This window comes from Micromesistius poutassou, assembly GCF_964030765.1.
Source record: "Micromesistius poutassou genome assembly, chromosome: 3".
Lineage (NCBI taxonomy): Eukaryota > Metazoa > Chordata > Actinopteri > Gadiformes > Gadidae > Micromesistius > Micromesistius poutassou.
In genome coordinates this window covers 8,702,196-8,715,296 of record NC_140273.1, presented here as the reverse complement: position 1 = coordinate 8,715,296, position 13,101 = coordinate 8,702,196, and the positions used below count along the sequence as shown (strand labels likewise).

Below are 13,101 nucleotides of genomic sequence, written 5' to 3'. Positions count from 1 at the left end.
AGTCTGTCTAGCTCCTTCCTGCCAAACCTTGCGCTGTTTCTCTCTCTCTCTCCATCTCTCTCTCTCTCTTTCTTGCTCTCTCCTGCTGCCCTTCAATCTCTCCCTTGCTTTTTTTCTCCCTCCCCTTCACTCTTCTTTTTCCTAACCTCCCTTTCTTCCGAAATCTCTTTATCACAAAGGAGATTTCTCTGCATAATCACAAGTGGTATTGCGGAAGGTCAGAAAGGACGATGACATGTAAGTGGTTTATGAGCACCAATCTCACAAAGCCCAGTGCAATCTCCCTGCCGGAATACAAAGCGGGGAGCTTTTGGATAGCCCTGTTAAGGCGCAGGAATGCACACATTAAGGTTGAAGTTTTAGGACAAACAGCTACTTAAAGGGCATAAATTGTTTTTCATTGTTGTTGCTTCATACCTTATTGTCCTGTATGATCCTCAACATAGTAACCTATGCCATTTTGTCACTAGAATAAGTAATTTAATAAATTTTGGCTGACGCATCACAAATAGGCCTACTACATCACTCATCACACTGTTGGCGTGGGTTGTAACCATAGAGATAACATATCTCCTATCCTTCCTAGAACTAATTTTTTTATCCCACTTTGTTTGAATGCAAGCTGAAACAGGGGGTTAACTTCCACTTTAAGATTAACATTTGAGAATACATTGAAATTGCCAGGTTGTTTTATCTCTCTTCTAATGATAGTAGATATATGCAATTCCTTCTTATTTGAAACATTACAGCTCCCATCAGGACAAATATACAGGTCACTCCAATTCAAATCCTGGAAGGTTGAGTCCTTAGCCCTGGGCTAGCTGGATCATTTTAGCCCTGGGCTAGCTGGATCGTTTCAGCCCTGGGCTAGCTGAATCGTTTTAGCCCTGGGTAAGCTTGGTAGTTTTAATCCTGGACTAGCTTGGATGGTTGAGTCATGTCTAGCCTGTTAGTTTTAGCCAGGGGGTTAGCTTGGCACTCCTGTAGGACAGGATGCGTGTTGATAAATGGGAGCTGCTATCTCAAACATTGTAAGGATGGGCTTGTCAAACTATCCTCCAGAGGCAGCCCTGTATTTCCGACAAATGTACTGAATCATCCAAACAGACAGCAAAAACAATCACAATGTCATGTATATATTCTAAAGATCCTACTCACTGTCGGTGCACCCAGGATTTGATTTTGTACCGCTGTTGGCCGTTGGGCTTATGCTGTTGCTGTGGCTGTTTTTAGTGTGCATTTTTCATCTCTGTTGCAGAATATTGACAACAGCATGCAGAATAATAGATAATGGATTTAGACATTACATTAAAACCAATTAATAATAACCACTGTGTTGGGGGAGGGAAAAGGTCTTCCTGCCTTCTTCATTCTGATGAGTACCTGTCATTTGCATGGCTGCTCGTGTGGGCTATCACAGCATTCAGCTGACAGGTATACAGGCTCAGAGTAAAGTCATCACCAAACTAATTACACTTCGGTTTGTTCAATTATGTACAGGTGAGTTCCCTTAAACCAAGTTTTATTTTTTACTTATTGAGCTTTATAGTTATATTTCGGATGCTTGGAGTCAAGGCAGGTTTGCATGGACTACCACTTCCCTTCTAGCATCTGTGTTCACTAATCTAGACAAAACTGATCAAATTGGACAATGCAGATGACAGAAATTCATAGTGAGATTAGCTGTACAGCGTGAAATACTGAATTCCACTATATTGTTAACAAGGCCGACAGAAAAAGCCAAGCCTGAAACGGGCTGCAGTAGAGGAATGAATGTCAATGTAAACGTAACCAGCATGTATATGTAAGTATTATACACAATGGATAGTAGTTTCTTTCTGAAGTTGGGCCTACACTTGTATTACCATGGGAGCACTCGCACCAAACAGACAACACTCGTACACATGCACACATTTCCTTTGGGATCAAACCCAGAACCTTTCAGATAGATATGTGCATCATTTATGTCATTAATGTTATGTTAATCTGTGATTTGAAGTGATTTGATAGCCATAAATGAGGCCGAACTTGACTAAAAGACAAAATCACAGAGGGCAGTGCAAGCATACTTTCTCTGCTGGCTTTATATTTAAGCCGATTTTTTGGACTGCACTCCATGAAGACGTGTTGGGAGCCATCATACAGATCCTAACAGAGGCAGCTGAGTACTCTGATGTCATTGTAAGTTCAACTCTCATCTTAGCCAAATAGTTCCCTGGAGGAGTGCCTTGGTGGAGTGCAGCCTGCTTCATGGTAGCCCAGAGCCCCATAGTCTTCTCATCTTCTCTGTATTCCCTGTTCACACACACATCTGCTCTCCTGCTAGAGTTACTTCGCTGTGAATCTCCATTGCCAGGTTCAGATGTAAAATATCAAAACATCAAAAGATCCATCCCAATAACAACAGTCCTTCTGTTTCCCTTGGCTACATCTTTCTGATAGAGCCAGGGGGCTTGGACATAAATCTGTCATAACGTGTATCCCATGACTGGTTTCTGTCCTGTCGCACAAATTTTGAATAGATAAAAAAGCACAAAAAGATGGAATCAACCAAAAAAATATAATGCAATCTCAAAATCATATTATGTTTTGTATTCAACTTGTTTGTGTGTGATAAACTGCTGTCATAGCCACAGCTGTTATGCTGTGTTCTCCTCCAGTGTCAGCCACACCCACTGTCTGGCCGTTTCTCAATACCAAGCACGCGGACTACGTACTCGCAGACTTGGAAGTACGTACTTGGCAAGTCCGGACTTCGAAGTACAGACTTCTGAGGACGCGAGTATGCACCTGCAATTGGAACAGCAGCGGACTCGATGACGTCACCACCTCAGCTCTGTTAACTGCTTTACGGCCTCATGTAGGCATACTGAACAATATAAACAAATTATATAAAACTAAACCCCAGCCTCTTTCATTTAAAAATAGTATGTTAATATTTTGAATGAAAATATATGCTTGTTGTGTGTATTTATATACACACGACTTTTTATATGTAGGGTACAGATGCACGTGCCTAACTGCCTATGTAGTTGGAGAGTAGGCTATTATAATGAATAATAATAATAACGAATGAGCGAGAAATTACACATATTAGAATAGAAAAACACACACACACACACACACATATACACACACACACACACACACACGATCGGATGGATCCGACCGGGATTTTCGTTGCCCTTGCGATGGGTTTCCTCTATCAGCGACGTATACAATATAAACAAATTATATAAAACAAAACCCCAGCCTCTTTAATTTTAAAATAGTATGTCAATATTTTGAATGAATAGGCCTACAGTTTTGTTATATATGTAAAATGTTCCTATATATAGCCTATTATTATAGCTCATACTAATATTTTAAAACATGGGAATGCGAAATGCATCCTGGGATATTTAACGGTCCCAAGTCCACACGATGCATCCTCGGTAGAACGGCCTCATCGAGAACGCATCGAGAACACTTCCGGGTTTTACGACTGTACTCGCGTACTCAGAATTGGAACAGTACTTGGGCTACCACTGATGACGTTTCAGGAGAACGCAAGTACACGAGTACAGACGAGAACGCGAATTGAGAAACGGCTTCTGTCTCTGGGCTTTGCCTGCCACTCAACTGCTCACACCTGGCCTGCATCAACTCATCAACTCCCCTTCAAATACACCTGGTTTCCCTGCAGTCGTCGCCAGATCGTACTTCGATATACCGTGGTAGATAGTCGTACCTGGCTCTAGTATCGACACTTCCTAGCCTATATTTCTCCTGCTGAAATCTCGTGCCTCACCTTTGTTCTCTTTTGTTTGTAGTTTTTGGATCAACACCACCCGCCTGCCTGCTGCACTTGCTCCAGCCTGATGCGCACCACTGTCCAACCTGCCACCCTGCCTCACTCCTGATTACAACAAATAAACCTGTTCACCTTCACTCCAACTCCTGTCCTGCCTCTGTGTTCTGCTCTTGGGTCAAGCAGCTATCGCTCCCCCCTGACACCTGCATCCGGAGGCAGCAGCACAAATAACTTAAAATGTCAATGAAAAGACAGAGTGCAGTTAAGTGTCAGCTAATACTTAAAGGTCCCATGGCATGAAAATTTCACTTTGAGGTTTTCTAACATTAATGAGTTCCCCTAGCCTGCCTATGGTCCCCCATAGGGATGTAACGGTTACTGGTGTAACGGTAAACCCTGATTAAAAATGTCAATAACAATTACCATTTTCATTTCAAATCAAATTATCTCAGTGGATAACCGTGCCTGCGGTGTGGAAACCGTGTGCTTAAATCCTTCCCAGCGCTTCATCCGAGTCTCCTGAAGTTGCCGCCCAGGTGTACTGTAGTCTACATGTTTTAACTTTCAGTTGGAATCATGGTGGAAGGAGGAGACGACAGCGCTCAAGACATCATTACTATACTACACGTGAACACTCCAAAAATAAACAAGATAACACGTTTTGCAGGGATTTATTTGTTTATTAGCGGTTTATTTGTTTTTATTAGTGTGATGAGACGACCGTCACGCGCAATGAAAACAATATGCCGAGTTTGAGATCTCAATCATGAGATATTGCCCAATATCCCAAGATATCAAATTGTGCCATCTTAGGAGGTTCACGTGTAGCATATATGTAGCATATACTTAATATATAAATATATATATATATATATATATATATATATACAACCGCTACAACCGCTACCGGTTGTAGCCGGGCGCTGAGCGGGGGAGGGCGGAGGAGAGGAGGAGGAGGCGGTCGCAGTCACGGTGATCTGCGGAGGAAGTGTCGGCGGGAGACGGAGAGAGAGTAATTGTTTACATATTGTTCTTTATGTCTTGAATGTTTGGATTAAACCAGTTTGGATTGATGTTGATGTTAAAAGTTGCACTTTTGATAATATAATATATAAATAAATATAAACACTGTTACACTAACACAATAACCGTGAGGTTAAATTTTCATACCGTTACATCCCTAGTCCCCCAGTAGCTAGAAATGGCGTTAGGTGTAAAATGAGCACTAGGTATCCTGCTCCGCCTTTGAAAAAATGAAAGCTCAAACATGCCGATTTGGAGTTTGGTTCATGGTCGTCATAAGGGGCCAGGTTACCTCACCTTTCTCTGCTTTGCCCGCCCAGAGAATTTGGCCCGCCAATGAGACCATGAGCTACGACTGAGCGAGCGCCGTGTGTGTGTGTGTGTGTGTGTGTGTGTGTGTGTGTGTGTGTGTACACATACTGTAACGCAAGTTTTGTACACTTCTTTGTTATTTGGATAACCATTCTGCTGTTGGTGTTATGGCACATAACACGCAACACAATAAGGCAAGCTTGCGTAAAGCTTGCATTTGGTGAAAAGACTAGACTGCGTCGGATTCTCTGACATCTCTGGTATTTCCACAACGAGACTCGTAGTGGGCTCAGCCATGGTTGAGAAGGAATTGGGGGAAAGGAACTTTGGCTTTGATTCCCTGAAGTATATGAACCGCGATATGAGAAAGGAGAAAGGAGAAAGGAATTGTTGCCCGCGACTGTCTCCCACCAGAGCCCCGCTGCCCGCTGCCAAGGCACCACCGCCACGAGGCACCACTGCCGCGGGGCAGTGGTGCCTCGGCAGCGGTGTGGGTGCCTCGCCATTGCGAAAACACTACACACTGTAAACACTAGCGCATGGTACCGTGGCTGCTCAAGGCCACACCCCCACCCTCCACCTTGACCCGCACGTTTGTGGAAAGCTCATTGTGGGACTGGTTCGTAGAGGCTGTAATTCTGCACCAAGGCTGAATTTCTTGAATGTCTTCAAGTACTGTATTTGGGGCCCACTAACAGCTATATAAAAGCATTCATAAAGTAGCATGCCATGGGATCTTTAACACTAATGGTTTGTTTGGCATGTAAATAACCTTGGAAAATACTTGAGCTTTAAACATGACGCCATCAAGAGCCATCCGTAAGCCTGTAATGTGATTGTGATGATTCCTCACCACTTCAAATCAATACTACCAACATTAACTTGGAGGCCTCTGTTCTTTATAACTGTATGTCACATTAAGAATGTCACGTGTTACGGAAATAAAATGGACAAATGCCATTTCACGAAGTGCAATGACAGGTAAAATTGACAGGTTTGGGTCTAGTTACCAGCTTGAACCGTGGCCAGAATTGATAGTCTGTAGAGGACCAGGGGGGGAACATGCTGGGCAAGTCCTGAGCTGGGAGTAAACTTCATATTTCCATTTCTAATGCAGTGATGTTGCCCCTCCAAACCCTGAACACCTCATACAAGCCCTAGAGGAAGGACAGAGTCACCAGGTCCCCTCAGGTGCCTATGGCCTAAAGAGTTACCATCTCATAAATATTCTGATGACTCCAACCAACAGGGCCTCATCCCAGCCGATGTGATTCACATAAAATCACATTATGGATATCTTCTGAATTCAGCTGTACCTCTTTTTGGCAGGGCAACCTGAGGAATATGGGCTAACAACAGTTATTATTCTAACGAGACTCCTCAGTAGCTTGTTGCTAGGAGTGAGAGCATTCTATTGTGTTTTTTTTCTTTTTTTTCAGTTTTTCCATATACAGTATGCCACCATATATTCCCATACATAACACCATGTCCATATATGGTACCATATATCCCCATTTGTGGCACCATATATGGGCATATTAATGACATCACTTATGAGTCCATTAAGTAGCAGTCCATTATGTCAGGTATCCTACCTGTGTGACCAGCGGCTCCAGCAGCCTCTCTACTGTCAGGGTACGGATCTCCAGGCTCTTTGGGTCCCATTTCAAGAGGATGGGGGACGTGGCGGTCGTCATGGTTTCTGATGGGAATCAAGAGAAACGTAACAGTTACAGGGAGAGGAATGTGTACAAGACAGTTAGAGCTTACAAGGCCCACTGAAGGAACGAGGAAACAAGAACATGAAATAAAAGACAGAAGGTAAATTATGTTTAAATAATAGCTGATCAAATTTTTTAACACTGTTCAATTAAAAATCTATCAATGCACACGAAGAATGGTTTGATTTTCTGCATAGCACCACAGTATGTTGTTAAATATCCATTGACACAATAGAAAAATAAGTACAGATATACTTTGGATTGAATTCTGTTTGGAAGCATATCCAACATGCAAAGTACTGGATTTAGATCCAGATAGGACTGGATCTAAAACAAAATAATCCATGATATTTCTCCACATTGATTCTAATGCTAAAAATATCTAACATTGGCCATCATTCATAAAGTGTTGGTAACTGTGTTGTCACACACATACACTTACTCTCTATGATGAACCATTGCATATGCACTGCCCCTAAAGCAGTAAATTATAAGTTCAGTTGAAATCAGTTGAAAATAGCATTTTTTCTCTGACAGCTGTAACTGCTACAGATACTTAATCTGTGACATTCATAAATGATTTCTTCTACAATTTATGCAAACAGAAGGGAATGACTAATCGTTGAGAATGGTACAGTAATTTGCATAACAAAGCTCATGCAGGTAATTAAGGCCAGCTTTTCAATTGGATAAAAGGCAACACAGCAATTACATTTCATGGCATTTACATGAAATGGCATGGTCTTGCTGTGCTACAGAAATTGGCACATACTGCATTATATAGGGGGACAGGGGGATTCATAGGGTGGTGTTTTGGTGGTTTGTTTCTGAAAAGAATGAACTCATCAGCTCATCGAGTTTTAAACAGGGTTTCCTAAAACTGTGTGGGTTGCATTTAACAACACAATAGCAAGACTAATAACGGCAATGTCATTTTTGTGTGATTGCAATTCTATTACAAGTAGAATACATATGGTGTTTTCTATGCTATTTAATATATGAATAAAGTATTTGGGTCCCTTATGATGCTATCTCCACACACATGGTTCACAACACTAGTTGATTGTAACCAAATGGAGGCACAAGTAATCTCAATCAAGGATAGTGAAGGACATAGATACATTTAAATGAAGTAACAGATACATACTTTTAGTGCCACGTCATTGGGGCTGAATTGAGTTCTCATTTGAAGGACTTGTAAGTTGTATCTACAGTAATATGCATATACATACAGCCACAGGGTTCAATTCGAATTTTGATAGCTTTCCTTTGCGCAGTTAAGATTAGATAAAGGTTTGTTGTTGCACATTTTATGAAAAGATTTTACCAACCTTGTCTTACAATGAATGCATGCATCTCTATTGCATGCCTTCATGCAATAGACATTAGTGTTTTCAGAGACTCGAAAATTCCACGTATTTACAAATTTCTCTGTTTATCACAAAATCTAGAGTCTAGGATGGTTTTACGACAGGGCTGAACGATTTGGGGAAATAAAGTTCCTTATGTTCTAAACAAGCAATAAATCATTCTATAGTATGACCAACACAACATTGGAAGCAGTCAACATATAAACTGCTCTTTGACATTATAACATCTTTATTTAACTATTGAATTGTAAAAGAAGTTCACATATGACAAGTACGAGTCACATATGATTGCAAAAAGTGCACTTGTGATACCTGCACTCATACACACAGATCCCCAAACTGAACATAACTTTTACTCAATTAATTACTTTATAAGCATGCAACGAAAACACTTGCATAAACCCAGTCCACATCCCATGCCAAGAAGGACAACTGGATAAGAGGATGAGCATAAAACTGGAGAGATTTGGGTCAGACGGCCCTCCGTTCTGGCCTGGAATGGGGATGCTAAACTGGGCGGTGGTACAACATCTCTGCATTATTGATGAAGCCATACAACCCAACCTTCATTTATGTTCTCACAGTGCAAAACTTTGGCTGTTGACAAATTCGTTCCAACTCTGGAGATACGAGCAGGATTAGCAGATTTAGAATGATTTTAGATCAACTTTTATATGTTCTTTGAATTAAGTCTAAATATTGATGCTTTGATACCTTTGAAAAACTATATATAGCCGCCTTTACATTCAGTTTTCAGCCATGGTTATACACGGTGAAAATAAACTTATACGCTCAACAATACAGTATCTCTCTGAGCAGTCGATATGATCTAAAATGATGTATATTACTACAGAAATACCTAGTGACTATGTAGCCAACCATCAACACATTTAATCTGTCTTTGTGGTACCATTTGTACCATTAGCATGAGTATGACGGTACTAATTTCTGATATTCATGGAAAAGGTAAACTACCTATTTTTAAATGAGAAGCGACATGATATTTCATATCCAAGAGGTGACAGAGTGGAAACCATATATGAAGGAACTTGGATGGATTCATAGGAATCAGAGGAGTATGTCTTCTGCACCTAAATTATTAAGGAGAGACGAGTTGCCCGGGTGTGTAGTCCAACTTCATTAGAGAAAGCTACCTAATGCCATCAAACAAACAACGCCTGACGGCTTGATTTATGGAGCCCAGCGCTTGATGTCATTAAATGCCTCTCTTAAATGGTCTTAAATCACTCCACTGCTTCCCAATGAGCTGACAGAGCCTAGCTCCAAGTGACTGTTCACAAAATCCAAATGAACTCAGATCTTTCCACTAAAAGAGCATAACAATCAAATTGGGGGGGGTGCACAAGTCTCCTCCATTACACAGGGGTGGTTTCAACAGAGGCGAGAGGATCTCCGGCAGGGAGTCAACTTGCCGCTGATGAATTAGAGAGAGAATAACAGTGTGAGTAAACATACCAGAGGGGCGTGTTAATGCAACTGTTGTTCACTGTCCATATTGGGATCCGTCTTCGACAGAGGTGAGGAAAAGTATCTCATTTGTAAACATAAGCAAAAACTACATGTGATGAGTTAGAGAAGAAGCAAGAAGCCATTTATTTTACTGGACCCAATGAATGGACCGTTTCCACAGAGAGGTCCCAGCAGGGTAAACACTGGTGCAGCATTAATAATGGGAACATAACAGCAAGGTTTTAAAGTGTGCACTAGTCTAGGGAAGTATTTTTTGTCCATGCACAGTGGTCCACACAGAGCCAGTATTTTTTCAAGCTCTACGTTTACCCTGTTGTGAGAAATGTTTTCAATGGTTGGGTGTATTTTGTAATGTGACTAAATATCACAGACAATATACATAGATAGCCATTGCCAGTGACGGACTGGGAGCAAAAAACGGCCCGGGCATTTGCGCATTATAACCGGCCGGGTGTAATTGTTGACGGGTGGGGGGGGGGGGGTTGGTTGGTTGCGCGCGGACACGATTGTTGACGGGGGGGGGGGGCGGTGATTCCCAACAAGCATGCCGCTCCGTGATTAGCCGGCCCAAACGGCCCACGAGAGGCAAAACGGCCCACGAGAAGCCGCGGCCCTTCTGGCATCTGCCCAAATGCCAGACCGTCCAGTCCGTCACTGGCCATTGCCCTGAGTCTATCGAAGACCGACAGAAACATGGAAAACTGGTTGTTTACGAGTAGTGGCCATCTTCATAGTGAAAGCTTTGAGTGAAAAAGGGTGTCCTCCTCTACCTCCTGTACAATGCACAGCCACCCAGGTGATTGATGGGATACCGGATCACCATTTTGCAAGCATGTCTCAGTGTGGTAATGCCACAAGCTTCCCCGTCAGCACATGCTCTTACTATAGGCTTTAATGGATAACCCAGCTAATTATGCTGAAGCACAATCGTTGGGCAATATCACAAAGTAGTACAACATTGTACAACATAAGTATTAACACCTTTTGTTATACCGCATTCAAGTAAAATTTGACAGGTTAACCCTAAATATATGGTAGTGGCTACTTAAAAAGAATTATGATGTATACACAGTTAATTATAACTTTTATTTATTATTTGTAAAAAAAAATAATAATAATAATAATAATAAAGCTTCCAGATTGCTATAAAAACAATCACTGGAATATTGTAATTGCCTTTCACAAATTGTGCTAATTCAGCTAAAAATAATGGTCAAATGATAGTAAAATAAAAAAATAATCAGGCATCATGCATTATACATTCATGTGAGTGAGATAGTCTTCTCAATGTTTCTATTTTTACAGAACTGGATAAGCGTGTTCGGGAAGTCATGCTCCTCTAACCACACTTGGGACCCTGGTGAGAACTATATAAAGATGAGATATTTCATTAGCTGAGCGATGTTGACTCTGGCCTCAGAGACATGATTTCCTTGTCGTAAAGACTTGTTAAAGGTGCTGTAGCTAAGATCTTAGGGTTGAGAGAGAGAGAGAGAGAGAGAGAGAGAGAGAGAGAGAGAGAGAGAGAGAGAGAGAGAGAGAGAGAGAGAGAGAGAGAGAGAGAGAGAGAGAGAGAGAGAGAGAGAGAGATGCTGGATTAAATCAAACCAATTTTGGCAAATCCAAAGACCCGTTTACGTGCCCAAAAGCTGTTCATTAAATCAGTAAACAAACAAATAAAAAGATCTACTTAGTGACTGGGTTTGTGACTGGGTTTGAGGCTGGGATTAAAATGAGAGCAGCTGTAGAGACGACTGGGTCAGAGGGTGCATCACTGGAATCTAAACAAGGATCATTAAAATAAACATATAAATTTACAAGTATAATCAAAATGGTCACCACTGCATCAAACTCCACAAAATAGTACAAGTCTAGCCTCATTCCGAAGGCGTTCTCAGAACACCTGGAGCGTGGTGATCGTGTGAGACTGATTGGCGAAAGAGACAAAGGAACTCCCGAGCATGCTTTGGTGGGGTTGGGGAGAGGCGGGAGAGATGGAGGACTTCCGATAGAGGGATATCCGTTTCCTGTCGGAAGCTGGTTGGCGTGCACAATTCATAGGAAATAAGAGAAAGAAAATTGCGTTGTGGTAGAGGTTGAGGTAAACGCTACGATTCATGACCCTCTCTCAGCCTAGTTTAGTTTGAATATGAGAGATCTCCTAATTGTTGATAGTAAACAGACTTTCCAAATCATAAAGGTAAATCTTGGAGATGTTCAAATATCAAACAAGAAAACTAGTTTATTCTAGTCAAGGGGCTAATCTCTACCTGGCCATTGCTGGTCACAAATACACAATGTTCTGAGAACTATGAATTTCAACAGGTGGAGCTCAAGATGGAGCCTTCAGGGTCCTAAAGTGCTCAGTGTTGTCCAATTAAATTATGTAGATTCATACACGATTCAACAGAACTAAATAGAAACCGCCGTCTGTTAGTTTCCCCTACCTAAATGGAAACCTCACCTGTGTTCACCCTCATTGGCGTCATGCCAAAGAGGTACCAATGATGCTGAGAAGTGGGATAATTGAGTGCTCTTATTGCAGACATGCAAGCATATTCAACCAGAATTACCAATGTTTTGTTTCCCTGCTGTGTATCTCTATGTCTACGTATGGCCCTAAAGGGGAGCAAATGAAAAATAAAACAAATCTATACCAAACTTCACTAACAAAATGTTCACAACAAAATGTCAAGTCATTCCAAATGTTTTCTCGAAAGTCAATTTCAGCTTCATCCAGTACTACTACTACTAAAATAGTCCAACGTCAACATTTTGAGTTTAAAAACTAAAAAAGTTCTCCTTCCAAATGGCCTGAATGCTATTTTCTGTAGAAGGCTGTAGACCCGAAGGGATGAAAACAGCATAAGCCCCTGGTGCAGCCAGAGCTTTAGTTAGTCCATCAAAGACTATGCTTGCTGACTTCCTTTGTCCAGCGCTCATTCACTCACCCATTGATCTGTGTGTGCGTGGGTGCGTGTGTGTGTGCGTGAGTGTGGCTGGATAAACAATAGGTTTCCAGCATGTTTCATCTGTGTGACCACATGCAACTATGGCAAATACATTTATTTATTTATTTTTTAAAATCTAGCAAAAATGCCTGACAATGGATCTCCTCATACTTCTATTTATCCATTCACATAAGGAATGCATTGTGTCTGAGGTATTTAGATCAGAAGTGCCCTCTACACATGTTTCAGTGACCTAACCGCATCTGAATCGAGCAACAGACATAGGCAGCATGTCGGTAGGGAAGCGCCCCCCCCATACCCTGACCTGGCAGTGGTCACTATTTGCTTTGCTTTCTTTGACATTCCTGGACCTTGAATATCAACACAGTGTAGGGGCGTTGATTCAGATCCAACACAGCACTTTGGCCTTCAAAGAGAAA

The 13,101-nt window shown here is 41.6% G+C and overlaps 1 protein-coding gene across 1 annotated transcript in view; it reads right to left on the bottom strand.

Annotated features, from left to right (window-relative positions):
- The window catches only part of LOC311340561 (catenin alpha-2-like), a gene marked incomplete at its 3' end in the record, with an annotated part of 172,241 nt that overhangs the window by 147,198 nt on the left and 11,942 nt on the right, over positions 1-13,101 (bottom strand). The window contains exon 2 of the mRNA XM_084465424.1: positions 6,724-6,830. Coding sequence (XP_084321550.1) covers positions 6,724-6,830 — 107 coding nt within the window. The remainder of the gene's footprint in view (positions 1-6,723; positions 6,831-13,101) is intronic.